Genomic DNA, 22439 nt, shown 5'->3' on the forward strand with positions numbered 1-22439 from the left:
GCTGCTTATGGCCCACTCATAACTGCCAGAAGGGACAACTCTTGAAAAAGGTTTTCTTTGTGCTATGTGTGCGACGTAGTATGAGCATTCATGCCTTGACATTTATACATCTGTAGAACCAGCTTCCTGACACAGTACTTGCTATACCTGATCATGCTTATTTGTGCAGTGCTGTTGAACAATACATATTGATGCAATGAATATTTACACACTCGAATTATCACGAAAGATGGTTGTTTTACAATTCTGCCCTCTGCTTTCTATTGCTTTTTTATTGGTGTTATATTTTGCTTAAGCATGCCCCCCTATGCAATAGTATTTTGAAGTCTAAGGGTTCAATAAAAGGTGATGAACTAAATCTAAGTGCAAGGGCTTTTTTTTTTCACCTACGACTCCCATCGAAATGCGACTTCCACGGCTGGCAAATCAACCCCTCACCTTGTGTTAGCAGCAGAATGCTATAGACACAGTGGCAGGTGAACAAATTGAAGAACAATATTTCTGTCTATAATTTTTTTTCTTGCCTGTATGCAAGTAAAGTTTGGAATAAATTTGTCATTGCAAAAAAATCCCAGTTTGTGGTCCTTTATTGAATAAACCACATATTGTGTATTGTTGAAATGCAGAAATTTGTACTAAGATCCTCGGGTGATATATGTTCTTGCAAGTAGCATGGTATTTCATTACTTATAAAGATAGTAATCGCAGCGGATATCGTTATATGGGTTTACACACTAATATATGTGATCACAAACTTATTAGAAACTTACTAGAAACATGTAAGGCATGAATGTTTCTGCACACGTACTTGATCAGCTGTGAACGTGCAAGAACTGCTTGTACTGGCTGACTTCACTGCACAGTTTTGATTTACTTTTCTTCAGCGTGTCCTTTTATACTGTTTTATCCCCACAAGAACAGGCCGTTTGCCTGCTTTTTGCATTGTTGCACAAGTTCTACATGATTGTGCAGGAGGGTACGTTGTCACTGTGCCACTATAGCAAGCAATTTACTTAATCTACTAGCTGTACAGTTAATTACCTTGCAGAGCAACTGTTCATACAGATGCAATAAGGATACAAAGTCCGCAACATAGTCGATGTTTATTGGTTTTTGTGCAAGAAAAAAAAATTCTCCAGAGAAGAGGTGCAACTTAACGTGCATGTAATATTTTATTTGAGCCACGGATTTAATGCTATCGTAGCAAATTCATTACGATAGCCTACACTTTTGCTCTGTCAAATTTAATAAGAGGCCAGATGAGCTTTCAAGATTCATGCTTGAAAACCGACAAGAAAATGCAACTGAACGGTACCGCGTTCAGCGCAACGTTGAAATTTCGGGTACTTTGCTGTCTTGTCATTTGCCCTTGCCGAGGTTGAAATCATTCAAGCTGCTCCGTAAGCGCGATTTTTCTATGCTACTCAACAAAACATTGTAGCGACCTCGTCGTCTGCTGGGGATCGAACATCTCTAGCTAGCACTGACAACTCGCAAAGGCGTACGAAGCAAACGTGAAAATGCACTTCATTTGCTGTGTAGCGGGCCAACAAACGCATAGAAATCGAATGCAATCTGCGGTACAAGTTTTTTATTCTCCCTTCGCGTACGTACCGAATTCGACGATCCACGTCTCCGCGCTTTGCACTTGTCGGGCGAGACGCCACTTTCCAAAACAAACCGGCGAAATAGCTCCGTTGACAGCTCTCCGCGCAATTTCGACGGAAAATCGCAGCGATCGGTGCGACGGTGCGACTGTGCGACCAACCGGTTGGTCGCAGCCGAAAATCGGGGGGTCGGCACTGCGACTGCGATTTTCATCGCAAACGACGGAAATCGCACTTCCGGTGCGACGAAAATCGCATCATGTGAAACAGGCTTAACTTGTCTCTTCGGACAAGGCTTGAGTGGTGGCGCCAGGGTGACCAGACGAATTAGGATCGCCAAGCGGTTTGTCGTCTCTCGAAACAAGATTCAATTCACCGAGTGGCCTCACATCAGGACGAAATGAACAGTAGTCGCCTTTGTTTCGCACACTCCTAAGCACGATGGCTTGGGTGTAGCATTGAATTGGCGTATACCATGTGTCCCAGCTAACAATGACCGAGCTGTTCAATGAAGAAAGAAAGATAAAGAAAATGTGCTGCAACATATAATTATAAGGTTTACGGTGTTTGCTCTTCACAGGTCTGACAACCGAACACTGTAACTCGTGTGTTGAACCACGTTCTAAAACTTTTTTTTTACGTTGGTTATCATGGCTAACGTAAAGACCCTGTGTACCTCACTCAACCTCAATGCTGAAGATCTTGTCGCTGACGCGCGAAACATGCTTGGCACCCGCCAAAGTGGCTTAACGGCTATGGTGTTGCGCTGCTAAGCACTGTTAAGAATGGCGAGCTGCAAGGCAAGATTGCCACCCAGTTACGACAGGGCGATACGACGCGCATCTCCCCCTCTCCGTCGCTGCAGCTAGGAGGCGTTCGAAAAAGCGGCCTTTGTGCTGAAAACCGCCTCCTTCCACCAGCCCCTTCGACATTGTGACGGAACGAGTTCGGTGTGTGAACAATGGTTCCGGAGTTCCCCAACGCGGACCTGATCTGACATGCACGGACAAGCTGCCGCGGGAAAGCCGTATTTTGGTGCTTCTCATGCCTCGGCGTGACGCAAGACAACGAGCTACTCACGATTGGCACCGATACTTCCCGGAACGGCACCCCTCCAACGCCGTCGTTTGGGCATCGGTATGTGTGTGCCTTTGTGTACGTAAACTGTTCCGCGGAGCGGCAGCAAGTTGGCGATGAGTAAACGAACAGTCGCCGCCTCGTATGGCCGGCGGACCGAGTGTATAAAAACTGTTGTTGTGCGAATGCTGGACACACTTCTCTTGAGCAGTCATGTTAGACTGAGTCACTTCTCTCATGCAGTCATGTTGGACTGATACTCTTTTTCTCAAGCAGTCATGTTAGACTGATTTAATTTCTGTAAATAAACCCATTTTCCCCGTTCTCGATGAGAAACAGTTCTTCACTTCATCAACGACCTCAGCGTAAATAAGTTGGACGACGGCATGGGCCAGCTACCTTCGAATTCATGCCGTACTCCAATCTTGGCAAAGGACCACGAGCGATGGGATTGAGCCCCCAATCCTGACAGCACGAGGTCGCGGGATCAAAGCCCGGCGGCGGAGGCCGCATTTCGATGGGAGCGAAAGGCAAAAAACACCAGAGTCCCGTACATTGCGGGCATGTTAAAGATCCCCTGGTGGTCAAAATTAATCTGGAGTCCCCCAGTACGGCGTGACACGTAATCAAATTGCGGTTTCGGCACGTAAAACGCCAGAATTCAATTTAAATGCGCTTGGCGTTTGTGATCGCGTCTTAGTTTTCATTTTACTCGATGCCGTAAGTGAGAGGCAGAGCAGACGCTCGACTCTTTATTTGTTTCGCATTGGGGAGTTTCTTGAAACCCACATGAGTCAGTATACATTGCTTTATGTACACTGCCATAGTAGGGATCCCTTATACACCCGCACGCTCAAATGCTGGGCATGTAGGTGTGCGCGTTAGGGCTCATTATGCTGCAATAAAGATCAAGGGGATTTATACCGTAGGTGCGCATAGCGCCATCTGTACGATGTTGTCGAGTCGAGCATGCCCTTCTGGTTTATTGCATGATCGCATCGTCTGCAAGACGAACGTGTACGGTGGGTTCCGTTAAAAGAGCTCTCGGATCCCAATATTACCAGGGCACTGATATTACGTTGCAGTGGCATATTGGGGTCCCTCTGGGAACACGTTTGGTACGACAAACAGTATCTAACATAGAGGCTAGAAACGTATTCAATATATTCGGTTAAAAGAAACGCTGTCGTACGAAAGATCTTTATCAATGCTGCAGCACTGTCCAACTCTCACAAGTCTTGAAGAAATATTTTAACAACCTTTCCCTTCATACGCCAAGCGATTATGGAGGTAATGTATGGTATTGGTAGTCCACTGGTGCGGCTTTAACGGGTTAAGCACGCTAACAATGAGAACATCCCTTCGTAGAGGTATTCTTGGTTGTGTCCTAAGAAATGGCTTCACATGGAGCTGACCACGTGAAGATGTATGTGCAATCGTGTCACGAATGTGAACGGAATGAAGTCATATTCAGACGACCAACCCAACAAATGACATTGCCGAAACATTGAGGGGCACCATTCAAAATTGCCCACTTAGACTTCGCCGAGATCGGTAATAAGTCACAAGGTGGGAACAAAGTGCAAGCGTTCCGTGTGTGCTTGTACGAGAGCACAATGATGATAGCAGCGAAGCCAGAAAAAGAGGATTCCAACAGCGTTTCCAATTTCCCGACAGGATGGAAGTGCTCCCTTGAAGCAGCGGTATCTCATCATAACCGATCACACACATCTGGTCTAGGATGTACACCACCCTTTTTTTGCAACTGGTAAACAAATTTATGTTCCCTCTGATGTATCGTTGGGAGTCGACAAGCTGACACAGCTTACAGAAAGAAGAATCTTACATATATATTTTATAGTGTTGTTTTCACTATAAGAAGAGGAGTAGCCGTCGTCATTATAAGGTGGCTACGTCTGTTTCTTTTATTTTCGTTTCGATAAAAAGAAAGGACAGAAGACAGTCAAGCCAACTACCGCGAAATAATAAATGAAACTGATAAGAAGCCAAACACAACGTTACTATCACTGGAGATAGGAGACTTGGTTCCAGTGCGAAAAGGACTATCAAACACTGGATTTGTCTACAAAGGAATGTGTCGTGTCATGAAAACCGCAAGTCAGCAATGTAACTAAATACTGTCTGGTATATCGGCGCGAACGAAAAGGAAGAATCGGCTTCCGTAGCGAATGTGTGTAAATACCATCCAATGAGGGATGAAGGAAAATACTTGGAGCTCGCTTAAGCTTCGCCTTTGAGGTCGGAATACGATAGCATTCAAAGATCCTTCACTGCGTCTCACGGTTTCAGGCCAACTGCAGCAAACCGTAGTGTTTACCGGGAAACGCTGGCGGCGAATGCTATGCATGGCGAGCTTTTAGAAACGCGGCCTCTTGAGTGGACCAATCCCGGAAGTAGTGCCCCCCCCCAGCCATGCCAACATAATATACATCATTTTCAGGTTTATGTTATTGTTTTGCACTGCTAATATTTCAGTCTGAGAAGATTTACCATACAAGACATGCGCGGTCGGCGCTTTCGTTCCTGAAATTTGTTTATGGGCTGCCCTTCTCAAAATTCCGAGGAATAACTTTGTCAAGAATGTAAGACAAGGTGTGAGCAACTTCAGTGATAGAATGGTGTGGCAACGTAAGCCGCATATACTGCATGCTATACAGACCTTTTTCATCCACGCTGTGGCAGCAGTGCATTCATGACCCCAGAAAACGTCCGGTCATGCATTTCTGACAGTCAAGTTTGCCAAGAAAACGGAAGTATTTTGCGCATAATTTACTGTAGGCACATATTCTTGATGTGTTCAGATATAAAGAAAGTGCGGCATGTGTAGATCTCATGTAGGGGATTTTTTCGCGGCCCTGAACAATAAAATTAATTTGCAGAACATTCCAACTTCTTAGCAAAGCTTGTGCCAGCTGGAGGGTTCTGTAAATTTATAGGCTATTGTTACTTCCGTTGTTCCAGAGGGCTTAACCGGAAGTCTTCAGGGAAGCCTGTTTGTAAGCGTGAAAAGGGTCTATAACAAGGTGTGGCCGTGTACATATACTTAAATATATTTGGAACGTTTCGCTCACGAACAAGTCCACCGACGCCAACACCGCATTTTCTGCGACACGGGGCTCTTAACGCTCTCATGTTGAATAGGTGGGAGGCTGAAGCGCGCCGAAAGAGAGAAAGAAGTCGGGGAGCGTCGGAGGGAGCCAGGAGCTAGAATGATAAATAAGTTATAAATGGTGTCATGACACTTGTTTGATCTATTTGATATGTGCGGGTTCTTGCATATACTAGGTTAAAAGAAGTACTGTCGCACCGAATTTCTTTATCAGTGCAGCAACACCGTCCAACTCTCACAAGTATTGAAATAATATTTTGGCAACCTTCCCCTAGATACCCCAAGCAACTATGGAGGTAATGTATTGTATAGGTAGTCCTCTGGAGCGCGCTTAACGGATTTAGCACGTAGACAATGAGAACATTGCTTCGATGATTGTGTCCTAAGAAATGGTTAATGAGTTGTGTCTGTTGCGTTTGAGACATTGATTCGGATTTTTGGATGAGTCATAGCACGTCCCCCAGAGATGCGAGCGACCCGCAGTCAACTTGGAAGCAGAAAAATATCACAGTTTTGCCACAAGGGCGGAGCAATGCATGCGGTGGCAACATGTCAGAATAATACACGAAGTGTAAGACGCTTAGCTGTAATGGCAGCATGAATTTAAGTAGGCCTAAGCTGACTATGAGTAAAAACGAGCTGTTGTGCTAGGGGTCCTCTGTTTGAAACCTTCAACTGGAGAATTTCATTTATGTTGAAAAAAATTGGAGGACACTTAAGCTTCGCCTTCAAGAGTGGAACGCGACAGCGTTACCGTCGACGCGCCAAGGGGTGTAAGACAATAGGCTACAGGGCAGCCATCACTCACGAGGCGCCCCGCATCGGACGCGGTGAGCGTCGAGCCATATGGTCGAGCAACGCGGCGTTCGGCGCAGCAACGAAACGTGCGCCTGAGCAAGCGGAACGAACCAAAGAACTCCGTATCTCTCGGAGGGGGAAATGATGCACGCCAGCCAAACGTCGTGATCGGCACGGGCAGAGAGATAGACAGATAGTGATCTAAAGAAAGGAAGGACGCTTAGGGAGCAAGGCGAAGCGTTGTCAGGGGAGACAGCGCACGTAGTAATGATCCCCAAAACTGACGATCCTGCAAAATTACTTTCAGTTGAGTCCTACCGTCCCATTAGTTTGACCAATACAGATTATAAAATATACATGAAAGTGTTAGCTAGAAGGCTCCAAAACGTTATTAGGTCCCTCGTTGGCCCGCATCAAACCTGTGGCATTAAAGGTAGAACAATTTTTACAAACATACACATAGCAAGAAGTATTCTGGAATGTTGTGACGCAATGCATGACCGCGTAGCTATGATTCAGCTAGATTTACATAAAGCGTTCGACAAAGTTGTACATGAAGTTCTGTTTTTATTGCTGGAGCACGTAAATGTTGGATCTGTAATTACTGAAGGCGTTAAAATGGTGTATCATGATTGCACAGCCAAATTAGTGATCAACAAAGAATTAAGTATGTCAATTCCTGTGCGGTCGAGTGTGAAACAAGGATGTGCGTTGTCCCCTCTACTTTTTGCGATATACTTGGAGCCGTTTTGTTTACGTTTGCTTGCAACACCATGTATTCGAGGCTTCACTTTTTTCAGCAGTGAAGTTAAGGTCTTAGCGTACGCGGACGACATAGCCGTGTTTTGCACTGATGCTAGAAGCGTGCAGGAAGTTGTCAGTGTTGCTAAGGCGTTCTGCACAGCAACTGGTAGCGTGATCAGTTGGTCGAAATGCCTTGGATTTTGGCATGGCAATTGGCAGAGGACCCCCGAGGTGTACTGTAATATGAATTGGACCGTCTCCCCCGGAAATTACCTCGGTGTTCCGCTAAATAACTACCTCAATGCTGATGAATATTGGTCTGAGGAAAATAAACGCGTCAAAAATGCTACCGATAAATGGGGTGGCCATAACTTTTCAATGTTCGCAAGAGCTTCCGTTTGTAATATGTTTTTAATTGCAAAAGTGTTCTACGTGTTGCAAGTGATGGCCATGGCAAGAACTTCGGTTCAAAAAATCCACCGAGTGTTTGCGACCTTTATTTGGGGATCGCAATGGGAGCGCACAAGCCGGTGCAATTTGTTTCACAAGGTGAAAAACGGTGGGCTAGGGCTCTCACACCTGTTTTTCAAGCAGCTAGTAAGCAGATTCTTCTTTGTGCGGGACCAAACTGATGTGTTTTTGAGAACAGTGATCCAAGCACGATTGCAGGATTATCTATCTGACTTTGTCGTGTCATCTGTTTCTTTTGGAGCTGGACCGCTCAGTCCTTATTTGCGTGAAGTGGTTACTTCTGTACGCCTGCTCAAGGCAAGGTTCTCATATGAATACTTGTGTGATGTCACGAAAAAGCGTTTGTATTCTGATATTCTCGATGTATTTTTACCATTACCGGTTTACCGAGCTGCCTACAGGCTAGGTCCTGAGCGCGATGTGCTAAAGCGCGTCAAAAAATGCCAGTGAGTCTCTCTGCTAAAACGGTCTTTTTTCAATTACATACCGACACTCTCCCTGTAAAGCCATGGTTACAAAGCAAAGGTCTTTTTGTACCTTGGTCGGTAAACTGCTTCATCTGTAATAAGCCAGAATCAATTGAGCATATTTTTATTGACTGCCATGACGCCGTATTTCTGTGGGACGTCCTACAAAGAACACTTAAAAAAGAATTGCCGATAAGCCCTTTTGGAATCCGGTTTCTTCCACGTGCAGAAACAGGGGAAGCGCCGAGTGTTATGCTAATGCTGCTTTGCATGCACAGCGTATGGAAGACGAGAATGGACATCAGACATTGTCATATACAGGCTCACTCAGCAAGACACTATTTTGTTGAGAGCATTATATACGCACGAGACTTGTTCAGAGCACTATGTGAACCCCCGGAATGGCTTCCTGTACTAGACCAATTGGCTTCTGTGAAGCCCTTTTAAACACCTTACACTGGCCGAGCTGTGGCTGGTGTTTTTAGAATACGTACATGTCGTGTAATTGATCTTTTTGTTTGCGTTTGTGAAAAGGCAATAAAGAAAAAAAACTCGTGGCTGAGTGGTAGCGTCTCCGTCTCACACTCCGGAGACCCTGGTTCGATTCCCACCCAGCCCATCTTGGAAGTTGCTTTTTATTTATGGAGTGCCTGCCGCGATTTATCGCTCACGGTAAACGCCGCGGACGCGGACGCCGACGACACCGGCTTTTCTGCGACACGAGCTCCTTAACGCTCTCGCGTTAAAATTAAAGCCAGCGTCTTAACGTCTTTCCCACTACTTTTTCGTAACGGGTATGTTTCAAACCTCTTTCCTGGCCCGATCCCGAAGGAAGTGTACAGCCGCGCCAATAAAATTACATAATTTGCAGGCTTGAGCTCTGTTATTATTTCGAACTTTCAATACTTTCTGAAAAAAATTTTAGATGAACGGCATGCGTTGTCGGTGTTTTGTTTCATAACATTTGTTTGTGCGCTGCCATTCTCAATATACTGCGGAATAATTTTGTCACGAATGTAAGACCTGGTATGAGCATCTGTAGTGACAGAATGGTGCGGTAATACATAACCCGCATATACTGCACGTCATATGGCATGGCGTGGCACATAGCATATAACCATGCATATACCTAAATATATAAGGAACATCGTGGCGACGCCGATGGCAATAATTTGCTTGCAGTGTCCGTATGATTGTCATCGCAACAAAAAGGCAAAGACAAGTCAACGTGTCATCACGCTTCTCTCAGCACACTCAGCACTCTGCCTTCCCCTCCTGGCATGAACGCTGTGCTCGCGCTCCCTATCATTCCTGTTGAGCAGCTGTGTGCCAACAAACACAAAATGTGTTTCATGGCGAAGTTTTCATTGCTTGCGATGAAAGCGTGCTAACGAGCTTTCCTACTACAGACCGATCGCCAGTTGCTTCGGCAAAGTAATGGAAAAATGGTCTTGTCAAGGACGGAATGGTTCCCAGAGAGCAATAGTTGCTTTCCTGATTTAATGCATGTATTCAGAAGAGGCCTTTCTTCCATTGTTGGTGTTGTCGACTTGGTCTCCACTGTTGAACAGGAAAGAAGTCACCTTCGGTTAGTTGGAGCTGTTCTTCTGGATATTAAAGGTGCATACAACAATGTACTCCATTTTGCAATCCGTGATGCACTAGAAGATTTAGACGTCGGCGGCCGGTATATGGGCGGGTTGTTAGCTACCCCAGTGGCTGGGCCGTGTATACGTCGACAAGTGATCGCGACACCGCCCAGTACAATATCCGTCGAGGTGTTCCACAAGCGGCAGTTATCAGTCCAACTCTTTTCAATGTTACATTGACTGGCCTTGCATCTGAACTTCTTAACGCGGTGAAGATTAGCCCATATGTGGACGACATATGCATATGGCCATCTGGAGCCACCCGTCCCCAAATGCGTTGGTACTGCATCACTTGAGGCAAAGTGCAAAAAAGCACGAGGACAACACAGACAACAGTGCCGCCGTTACCTTCTGTTGTACTCGTGCTTTTTTTGCGCTTTGCCTCATGTGATACCTCTATGTTTATGTGCGCTGAACACCGGGTACCTATGTGTGGCAATTCGTTCACGTGTCATTGTGTTTATACTCTTTCTTTGTCAAACCAGGAACATTGTGCAGGGTGTAGCACATAGATTGAAACATTGGAGTAGTCGAACGCGAGTCATGTATATCGCGCATCTGGCGGTGCTGTGCTGTGCTTGTGGTATATCACAGTGTCATCGTCGTGCCTCGAGAAATTCGTGTAGTCGTTTGGCAAAATAAAAGTTTTTTTTGTTGCTCTAACTACTGCAGCAGGCTTCGATGTTTATTGGGCAACGAGAGAAAGCAAGCGCCAACTTACCGAGGCCAGCTACCACGAAAGGGGTCGCTTTTTCGGAGACGCGTATGCTCGGTGAAACAATGTCCACATATAGAACGGCTGCGTGGGAGTTGACAATGGACGATATCGTGCTGAAACGTGGAGAGAAACACGGGTAATAAAAGCTAGTGGGAAGTAGAAGAAAAAAAACCACTACCGTCGTCATCCTACCGCTGTACGACCGGTATTGGCAGAGACAGTGGATGCTGTAGCAGTTAATACGTACGACGCCATGCGTCGATGGACAGCGTTATGCAACTATACACAATGCTATGTAAATATATCAGAGGCGTTCGAATGGCGAAAGTTTTCAATCGAAACAAGTACGGATATTCTAGAAAGAGGACCTTTGAAGATCGGATCGGAAAGCGAATCGAATACTGAATGTATGCGATTTCTAAACAAATGTGTAACATAAAGGTTGCATTTGTAGTCAGATGGGGGTAAAAATAGAGGGCTTCATTACGTCATGGTGTGCATGTAGTGTCGCGAATGATTGAATCGCAGATTGAGAAGTTCTCAAAGGAAAAATAACTTAAACTTAATCGTTTGATGTACGCTAGTGACAGTAACAGTAATATAGCAATAAAAAACAGCAAGTCACGTCGTAGAGACGGCGTTTGTCTAAGCAGCAAAGTATAAGAAAACATCAGCGCACATCATTTTAATGGTTCATCCTTGATGAAATGGGCCAAACTATTGCTTTTCCTAAATTCAGACAACAAGCACGCAGGCCAAAAAGACGGGGCAGGCTTATTTAGTGACTCGAAGCTACTGTGCGGAGGTGATCGCCTACAAGCGTTCGTCTCTCGAACTGGTGCATCTACTCAACCACCACCAATCTGCTGTGGTGTCAGTTAAGGCAGACTTGGCTTTCATGGTTCCTCCTCCCTACGGACTGCAAGAACGGTTGTTATCACAAGTGGTATCTGTACAGATCCGGGTGTTCGACAATTCCAAACGATGAATTCTCGAATAGAATACAAATTGAATAGCATAAATTATTCGATCATTATTAAGAAATTTCGCACATTGATTCATCGCTAAAGTAGACGTATACATTGCTAAGCATTCTCTACCATGCTAAGAATGACGCGCAACGCTACACTTAACAGGGGCGCTCGTTGAACTTGGGCGAGCAACAACCCTGCTTCCATTTTCTTTCGCGGCCTATCCCGCGTCTCCTAGTCGCACGAAAGCAGAGCGCGATGCTGACACCTAGCGCCCCCTGCACCAAACGAGGTGAGACGACGACCCGCCGTTGCAGCTTTCAAGGGCACCGATGCAAGGTGCGTGGCGTCATGCTGGAGTTACTGCAATACCGAGCCAACCCTTGGCTGGTTTTTGTTTCTCAATTACCCTAGGTTGCTGTTGAAACAGCTAAACTATTTTGCGATGCTTTAGTAGAGCGGGCTTTCGAAATTTTACGGTTTATTTCTAGGTTTTATATTGTCCTCAAGCATAACGAAACTTTTCTCTGTAATTTACGTCGGTTTATCGCCGGTCAGTGTCAGAGTGGTTCCTTGTGTATACCGACTCGCACAGCGATTCTTCAAAGAACTTCGTCTGTATTGGCTCCGCTAATAAAGAAGAAAATCTGGTCCAGTTACGGCTAATGTTCTCTTTGGTTGCCGTTCAAATTCAAGTAACAGAAGTACAAAGATAAGCGGAGAGTAGATGTAACGCGCGATACAGCTATCGTGGAGTGATATAATTGTTTCAGTATGAGGCGAGGAAACAACGATGAAAAGGAAAACGACTTAGCAATGGTCTTTTCCCTTAGTTTCACGAAAGAAAGAAGTGCGTCACTTGCTTGATCTTTCATCAGGTCTCAAATGTTGAAGCTACGTCGACAAGAAAAACACTTATTCAAGTAATATTTTCATTTCATGCATTGTTCGAGCACTGACACGTAGTTGAGGTGATGTGTATTGGAACGAACATGCATACTTTCTCCTTCATAATATTGCAATTTTAACGAATAGAAACAAGAGTTCTAGTTTTTTCTGGCTCTTCTGTCTTCAACACTACACTGTTCATCATGTCGTCTGTTAATGATACACTACTGTTTTTGTTTGCGCGTTTCGTTTAGGTACTGACTCGGTGCCGTGGGGCCTTCGGATGCCGAAATCTGATAACTAAACTAACCAATGGGTAACCGGTTGACTTGCTCACCAGACTGAAACTAAGAGTAAAAGAAAGACAGTTAATTTTGATTGCCCTCTTTAACTCTTATCTTGCTTGTCGCTATGCACAAGAACGCCACAAGATTTCTGCGGAACTTGCGGACATCTATCCTCAAGAGTAAACGGGAAGTGGTCAGCACTTACCGTTCTATCATAAAACAGAGCGAAGCCGGAAGTAATTTGTCAGGGGTACTTCCAACATGCGCTTGTTGCTACACTCTGACAGATGCAGCAAATTAGTAGATGAACGTAATGTATGACGCGTGTAATTACCTTATCGACGCGCTCACGACTCCAGCCAGGAACAAGCCCCGCACGCCTGCAATCGCACTGACGCTTGTGTTTATGTAGTACGGCACGATCTGAAACGAGGCGGGCACGATTATGTCAATGTGTAGAAGGGATATGGATGTGCGCGTGTCTTTCACGTGCGGGCCTATTTCTCGCAGTTAGGCCATGAAAAAAAAAGACGGTGAAGTGATCCTTAGGAGATGACTGGTGACGTTAATGCGATTAGCAATCTTTCTTATAGTGGGGGCTTAATTCATTATGGTACGCTTTACCCCGTGCCATCCATGAAGCGCGATACATCGTGGGCACATCAGCAGGTGCACGAACTGCCAATCTCGCTGCCAACCACAGTGCCGCATGATACTGTGACACAGAATACTTCGTTGTCGCCCTGTGGTACGTTCTCACGTACCCGTTGTGGCGCCTTGACACATCCATTCTGCGGGATTGGCCAGGAATGGGCGCGTACCAATATCCCATACGCAGCGGCGAATACGAAGCTGATTGTTCAGGCACATACCTAGTGGCACATACTTCGTACCACGTGCCCAGTGACCCAAATTGTCGATAGGCCAGACAGTAGTGAACCGGAAGTTGTCCATTCGGGCACATCGCCAGGGGCGTGCGTTGTCTGCTCAAGACAGCAGCCAGCACATACTTAGTGGACCAAGCTAGTAGACAACATGGGTCACTGGGTATGTGAAACTTAGCCAAGTTGCATAAGAATGCTAGTCGCATCAAAAGCCACATCGCAGGCTTACGCGGTGGGTCGAGGTGGGAGGTGGCAGGGTCTTTACAATCTTCGCTCTGCGGCCAGTCACTGCTGTGGATGAACGGGGCAAGTTCACCGATGGTAATGCGCAATAGTACCTAGCAAAATTTTAAAGCGAACTTTTCCCTCTATATTTTTCTGGAGTTTGACATTCGTCGTCGTTATCTCGCCGGATATATTTGCCGATATGTACAGACAGCTTAGACTACTGGGTATGTGCTGGCTGCTTGCCTTGCCGAGTATACAACTTGAAATCACTGAAGGTGAGTCAGAATAGGCAACTTGTTGCCGTCTGCTGTCTGGTTTAGTAGACAACTTGGGTCACTGAGTATGTGTCCCAACAGACAACGTAAGCGCTGGGGTATGTGCCACCAATGTGCCCATTCTTTGCCAATCCCCCAGGATGGATTTGACACTGCTGCACAAGGGTTATGGCGCCCTAAACGCATTCAGGTATATGGGGTACGCCTCTACACATGCACCTCCCATCTGCATTTTTGTCTTGACGTTTACCCTCCCTTGCTTTTGGATCTAGGAACAACCGGAAGGTCTGTGGAAGGCCATCGCAGTAAAAATGATGCACCAGGCATTGGAGCGATGCAGCTGGCTTCACATCATATTTTTTTAAGTGTACCAAGACTTCTTTCATGAGTACACTGGTGGCACCGTTACAAAAAATTTCAGCCTCAGTACTTATCATTTCATAGTTGAATAAAAAGATGCGTGTCGATTGCCATCGGCTTCATCAAAATGTCAAAGACGCCAAGAAATTCAATCGTCATGAATGATCCGTTGGCGGCTCTTACATGCATTAAAAATGCCACACCTGGACAAATGGGCGCGCGTGTAACCTACGCTCTACTGAAAGAACTTACTCAAGCTACTTCGTTAAAGGAACATGTGGTATTCCAGTGGCTTCCAAGTCACTGTGGCATCAAAGAAATGGCGAATGCGTTGGTAAATGCAGCTCACGAAAATTTGGAAGCGCGCCTTAATCGCATATCCCAGCCCATCACCCGGCGCATCTTACGAGGCCTCGAGCAAGATATGTATGCGTCGAACTGATTCACATAGAGCACAAGATCATAAACCTGATGCCCATCACCTCTATCCTGAGTACCAGCTAGGACCCTCAGCTTCCACGACGTCATCGACATCCTCTTACACCGTCTGCGCCTCCTGCTTGCAGAAAACATTTTTAAAAGCTAATCTTTTCCTCTTGAATCCGGCCAGGTTTCGCGACCGTGGCTACAGCCTGGCTGTTCTCTTGCCAACTAGGTCAATCAATCACAGTGGAGTACGTTCGCCACTCGGTTTCTTGCACACCCACCAGATGGCGCTCGCATGCGCGGCAGCGGTAGCCGTGAGGGAAAAAGGAAAAAAAAGGAACCAGAAAGCTCGCCTTCGCGCATCCATCCGCCATCCGCAGCTGCACGCTAATGAGGAAGTAAACTCTTCTTGCAGATAAAATGGACTCGAATTGCGCTACGTACGTATGTGCATGCTGCCCCTGAAACCATGATGCGCATGATGCGGGCGAGAGATAACACACTCACTCCCGCACTTTCGTTTCAGTGAACACACCGAACGGAGTGGGGGCTCGTAGACTGACGTTGTCACGCTTTACTCAAGCTCCCACGTCTTCGTCCCTGAGCTGACTTCGCAGTTAGCGGCCGCCTCTGTCAAACGACCGCGACCATTACCGGAGTCCGCGGCGGAACGCCGTAGAACAACCTTTTCCAGGAGTTCTCGTGCTCCAATTAGTCCGTGAAGGCGACAGCGAACCAGCTAACAATACTCGGTCCGCAAAACGTTTCTTGCCTTACTGGCGCCGTAGCGCTGTCCGAAGGGGGCTTATTGTTGGCTTCACGAAGCGATACGTCGCAGCGGGGCCGGAGAGGCCAGAACGTCACTACCCCCGCTGGCCGATCGTAAAAACCGTCGTACTTCCGCGTGGCGTGGTTTTGTGCCAGACTGCTTCTCGAAATTTTAATTGTTCTGAATTGGCTCTAACTAAATTGTTGAAAAGCAGAATCTGATGACATAATGATTCAATGTCAAGAAAGTTAGTGAACCAAATATCAGTTGAAAAAAGATCGCTATGTTCCGATAAAGAAAAGATTCGCTGACAAAAGCTGGTGGAAATTTATCTAGAAAAAGTATATTCGCCGAAATAACGAAACACAATAAAACAAAAACGAACTTTCTGGTATAAATCGAACCACCCCCCACCTCAGAAAACATTACGCCATCTTCTGCAAAAGTAAAAGCCGAAAACGCTGTACCTCAAATCATGAAGCAAGAGATAATGAAAGAACAAACCCAAATTTCCACTCTTAATTATAACGAATCACTCGCAAAATAATTAAAATCACAATTTTTTTGTAATTGTTTTTATGCTGCCCATGTTCACAGTACCTTGAAACGTACTGCTTATTGGTCCATCGGGAAGTTTCATCGTACGTTTTACTAGAACAATGTGCGAAAAAAAACTTCATTTTGTGGATAACCTGTCACCGGTCGCTATCAGTGCTATACTGCTGGCGTCTACGTATCGCATATTCCGGCATTTCATAAATGGTAATAGGCCATACGGGCATCTAAAGCTCTCTAATACGTTACTGGCACACAAAAATTTGATAATAACTGCCCCTTACGAAACATTCAAGCCCGTCCATGTACAAAACGTAGGCGCATGAAAAAAAAGCAGAAAAAGAAGGAAAAATAGAGGAAAGCGATGGATGACCTACACTTTAACAATGTAAACTGTCACAGGTTTTGGGTGTTGTCTATTCCTTTAGATACCTGCCGCAATCCGTGAAATTGCTGATTTATAACTCACTTTTTCTCAGTCATCTAAATTACGGCTGCCTCGTATGGGGGACAACTTCAGCCACAAATATTCAAAAGCTGTTTGTAATCCAGAAGAAATTTCTTCGTGTCATTTGTAATAAGCCTCGTGATTTTCATTCCGCTCCTCTTTTCAGCGCGCTTAAAACCCTTAAATTGCCTGCCCTAATAAACCTGCGCTTGTTGTCAACCTACAGAAGATATAAGAAAAATATTGGTGCCCTCAGCTCTCTCGCTAATCTCACAAAACGAGAAACCCCCTACACAACTCGAGCTCCTGAGACTTGGTGTGTTCCTCAACTTCGGATTAATTATGGCCAGCAAATGTTATGCCACTGGCTGCCCAGTGTACTCAATGATCTTACCAGATGCAATATCGATGTGTTGACTTGTTCCGCAAAAAATCTGCGTGATATGTTCCTGCAATCTTGACTGTGTACCGTTGTACTTAGTGATTTTTTGCCCTTAGTGCTTTTGCTCTTCTCTCTTTTCTTTCCTTTTTTTCTTCTCTCTTTTTTTTCTCCCTTACCGTTTCCCACCTGCCCTGCTGCTGCCATTGTAAACGGAACCTGCTGCCAGTCAAGCTGCTTCTCCGCAGCTTTTTTCCCCTTGTTTTTCCGCCACAACCATGTACCTCCTTGCTTGTGGAAACAAATAAATAAAAAAAAACTCTGTTTTGACAAGTTGCTGTAGCGCGATAGCGAATGAACACGGGAATAGACGCGTACAAACGCCAAATTCAATTTCACTTCGCTCAGTCCAAATGGGATTGCACATAGGCAGAGACGCACCGACGCAAACAAGGCGCGAAACAGCAAAGCACTATAGACGTAAATCGTCACGCCGACATGGCGAGTGTCACTGTGGTTGACTTGTGTGCGGCAACCGGTATGAATTAGACAGCCCAGGTGCTCGCAGTCGCCTAGTTGCGAAATCAGCCGAAGCCGAATCAGCTTGCGCCACGCAGGTGTGCTTTATGGGTCGTTGCTGCCACTGCCTACAACGTGAAGAACCGTACCTAGCGAGTTAGTAATACTAATTGCATCTATGCTTACAGCGCCATTGTGTCGTTAACACTCATTTTTTTTGTTGCTGCCGCTTTAGCTTTGTTAGTTTGCGCATGCGTGAGCCTTGCCGTTTCATCATCATCAGCCTGGTTACGCCCACTGCAGGGCAACGGCCTCTCCCATATTTCTCCAACAACCCCGGTCATGTACTAATTGTGGCCACGCCGTCCCTGCACACTGCTTAATCTCATCCGCCCACCTAACTTTCTGCCACCCCCTGCTACGCTTCCCTTCCCTTGGGATCCAGTCCGTAACCCTTAATGACCATCGGTTATCTTCCCTCCTCATTACATGTCCTGCCCATGGCCATTTCTTTTTCTTGATTTCAACTAAGATGTCATTAACTCACGTTTGTTCCCTCACCCAATCTGCCCTTTTCTTATCCCTTAACGTTACACCTATCATTCTTCTTTCCATAGTTCGCTGCGTCGTCCTCAATTTGAGTAGAACTCTTTTCGTAAGCCTCCAGGTTTCTGCCTCGTAGGTGAGTACTGGTAAGACACAGCTATTATATACTTTTCTCTTGAGGGATGATCATGATCTGAGAATGCCTGCCAAACGCACCCCAGCCCATTCTTATTCTCCTGATTATTTCCGTCTCATGATCCGGATCCGCCGTCACTACCTGCCCCAAGTAGGTGTATTCCTTTACGACTTCCAGTGCCTCGCTGCCTATTGTAAATTGCTGTTCTCTTGCGAGACTGTTAAACATTACTTTAGTTTTCTGCAGATTCATTTTTATACCCACTCTTCTGCTTTGCCTCTCCAGGTCAGTGAGCATGCATTGCAATTGGTCCCCTGAGTTACTAAGCAAGGCAATATCATCAGCGAATCGCAAGTTACTAAGGTACTCTCCATTAACTTTTATGCCCAATTCTTCCCAATCCAGGTCTATGAATACCTCCTGTAAACATGCTGTGAATAACATTGGAGAGATCGTATCTCCCTGCCTGACGCCTTTCTTTATTAGGATTTTGTTGCTTGCTTTATGGAGGACTACGGTGGCTGTGGAGCCGCTATAGATATCTTTAGATATCTATAGATCTCTTTAGATATATAGATACCTTTAGATATCTTTAGATATCTATATCTTATAGATATAGATATCTATAGATATGCCGTTTACATGTGACTTATTAGCAATACACTTCCAGTTGTGAGATAGCGCTGGCGTCGTGTCGCCCTTTCGTGGTCTGCAGTTTGTTTCGTTCGCGTTGTATATAAAGATGCCTGGCCTCTGTCGCGGCCCAATCTCGCAGGCCATGTTATACAGCTTAGTGTTTTCTGCAAAATGTTACTAGAGGGAATTCTAGCGCTAGTAACAACGGGAGCTGCTAGCGTGGCGGTTAAATTAACTACGGAAATGACGAGAAGAGCGTGGATTCGCCTTACACTTATTTCTCTTGGCTTGAAAGGGCCTTGTGACTTTGAATATGGTGAATTGTCCAATTGGTGACAAAATTATGCGTTATAAGTGCAACGATTTGCAAATATTAGGCTCGTTGGTCCTATACTTACTGTCTTGCTATGTTTAGAAATGAACCTACGAGTGACTGGGAACACAGATAGATCAGGCGCAATAAATGCCATTGCAAGAACATTGCAAGAAGAAGACGTGCCGCATAATCAAATAGGGGTTTTGGCAAGTAAAACCCCAGAATTCATTCATTCGAGCCTCAAGCACCAAAATTAGACAAATCCGCATTCCGCGGTAGCAGAAAGATCAGAGCACTATAGTTCTCTCTATTAATTTTTCTTTGAAATTTAATTGGCCTGCAGTACTTAATGGAGTTGCTCGAATTATCATTTGAAAACGACGCAAGACTTTTCGAAATACCAGCTGTCGCAAGTAAGCGCGTGACACCATGCTGTCAAGTATCCTTCAAATGATGTTCGCGTTCGGAAGTTGGACGAAGCAGTCCAGTAATGCGTCAGGCGAATGCATTCTTGTGCGTTTCTGTGCCAAGCTTCCTTCGGAAATATTGCAAACTCTGTATCAATAAGGTACCTGATCGTAGCGAGATATGGATCCCGAAAGAACTGGGTCGCAGTCCCGAAACCAAAATACCAGGGTCAATGCTGTCAGGCCACCGATAGCGTAGAAGAACGAAAGGAGGCCAGCGCCGATGAACGTTACCCTGGAAAAAAGGCAGACAAACATGTATGGCTGTCGGCATATAAAAATTTGCTTGTGTAATCCATGTTACTGTTTGAGACAAAGACCACCGAATATTGAATGGAATACACAATACATTCCATCTGCGAAAAAGAAGAATGAAAAAGAAGAAGAAATTGGTGGCCTATTTTCATTACATGATGCATGTATTACCAATCACAACTGCTCCAGCTCAATTGAGAAACTTGTAAAAATTTGGAGGACGCTTAAGCTTCGCCTTCAAGAGTGGAACGCGATAGCGTTATCGCAGCCTATTGGCACCGCCCACTCATTCGCTCGGCATGCCCTTGACGAGACGAAGGGGAGAAGCGGGCGAGTGGCGCGTCACCTGTTGGGGCAACGCCGTACATTGCGAGGAGGGGGTCTTCTGTGTTTGCCGCAAGATGGCTATGCGTGTGCGCGAAGCACACAAGAAATGTAGCGGAAAGGTACTTCGCTACTCGTTTAACTGCGACTTCTGTAATTTAGATGCACATAATTACCGATATACACCGCAGTATAACTTTCTACGGCACGTTTCTAAGGCAACACCGCACTCACTAAAGGCGCTTTTGTCGCGCTTTGAACCATCGAACTCATGGCTGAGTGGTAGCGTCTCCGTCTCACGCTCCAGAGACCCTGGTTCGATTCCCACCTAGCCCATCTTGCAAGTTGTTTTTATATATGAATTGCCTTCAAGGATTTTTCGCTCACGGCCAACGCCGCCGACACCTGGTTTTCTGGAACACGAGCTCCTTAACGCTGTCGCGTTAATAAAAAACATTCACCGATGATTACGGTACTCCCTAATGCGAAATTTGAGCGCAGCTCTATACGTATTTTCATTTCACGATACACGGGCTGGCACGGACAATCTGTCTCGGGCGACATGTTGGAAATGCAGCGAAGGGCGGCGCGACTGCCTCATTAATGTGAAGATCGCGATAGCCAACGCGTGGGTGACGCGTGGGCGCGATTACCAACAGCCGCCGCAGAGAGACCTCCCACACGGCATGCGCCACTCTGGCACCATTGTCGACGCGCCGCGATTTTCTCCTCTCCTTCGCCATACCCTCCTCCGCCTTTCGCCTCACGGTTCCGCTGCACTCTCTCCGCTTTCCTCCTCGCGTCCTTCATCTCCCGCTTCACTCCGCGTTTCTCTTTCATCTTTCGCTGTGTTTGTTCGCTCGGTTACGCCGAGCTACGACGCCGAGGCTCGCCGCAGGGAGGGGTGCCTATAGGAGCTGCGCGCTAAAGGAAAATTAAATCCAGTGATTTAAGGTGCCACGTCCTCCATCTGATTGTGAGGCATGTTACAGCGGAGGACCCCCGATTAAGTTTGACCACCTGTGGTTCTTTAAAGTGCCCCCAGTGCACGGTGCACGGCGCACGATAGTTTTTGCACTTTGCCCCCAGCGAGAACGGCTCCCGTGCCTGGGAATTAATATCCGCCACCTCGCGCTTAACTGCCCGGCGCCATAGAAACAACGAAGAAAATTGATTGTGCATAACAGGACATGTGCAAGGACAGTTACGAAAGCAGCTCTTCACCAAATGTTGAAGGAAGAAAGTGGTATAAAAGCCCGTGGATCTTCTTAAGGGAATGAAATTATGCGGAGATTGTCCAAATAATGAAGTACTTGGTTAAAGGTAAAAAAGCAAAATAAGAAGAAGAAATATTTAGTAGGCTGCCTGATGCAAGGCATCCTTATTGTACGAGAGAAAATTATTGAAAAGTTAGCGACTCTATGCGATTCGCTCAGCAAGTGGTGCTTCTGCGTAGTAAACGTTTTTTTTCCTGCACCAGAATCCCTGGGAACATTGGCCACTTGCGTCGGGTTCCTTCTCCCTGTGGAGAACTTGAAGTGTCGTATAGAGTATATGTAGTATGTGAGCATAAATAAACGTTCAACAACTTGTGAATTCTCAATTCAAATATGAATCGGATAGCAAGGACTGTTCGATCGGTAGTAAAAATTTTGAACTCTTTCTTTCTTTCTTTTCTGTTCACTTTCCAACTTTCCGTATTCATTACATATTTTAGCGAAACGGAAAAGCCGCCACCACTACACGGAGTTTAAGGTGTTTGAATCGTTTTTTTTTTCATATATTGAGTTCCATAAAGAACAATAGTGTCGGCAATGCACGCGGACTTACATTCTAGCCTCGGGGAGGGATCTTGCGGCCAAGAACCTTTGCGTGATCATTTGATCCAGGCCCAATCGCAGGAGCTGATAGGGGAAAGCCGCGACTGAGGCGGCCCACACAGTTTCGTCGGTGGTTAGGTCGATGTCAGTCCTGCGTAGGAAGCAGAAACTCAGACACGTAACATTCTCAATGCATAGTTACAGCGCCAAGATGCAAGGAAAGAGCCGTGAAACAACGCTGACAGCGCTGTCTTCCTATTAATTTTGTTCGCAGAAGGAACAACTTATG

At 45.8% G+C, this 22439-nt stretch overlaps 1 protein-coding gene across 2 annotated transcripts in view; it reads right to left on the reverse strand.

The window, feature by feature from the left end:
- The window catches only part of LOC135916511 (sodium-coupled monocarboxylate transporter 2-like), a 64630-nt gene that overhangs the window by 18299 nt on the left and 23892 nt on the right, over positions 1 to 22439 (reverse strand). For both annotated transcript variants that reach the window (XM_070525362.1, XM_070525363.1), the window contains exons 7-8: positions 22161 to 22301; positions 19857 to 19986 (exon numbers count right to left, since the gene is read on the reverse strand). In XM_070525362.1, the coding sequence (XP_070381463.1) occupies positions 19857 to 19986; positions 22161 to 22301 (271 nt within the window). The remainder of the gene's footprint in view (positions 1 to 19856; positions 19987 to 22160; positions 22302 to 22439) is intronic.

Source organism: Dermacentor albipictus, chromosome 9, assembly GCF_038994185.2.
Source record: "Dermacentor albipictus isolate Rhodes 1998 colony chromosome 9, USDA_Dalb.pri_finalv2, whole genome shotgun sequence".
NCBI lineage: Eukaryota > Metazoa > Arthropoda > Arachnida > Ixodida > Ixodidae > Dermacentor > Dermacentor albipictus.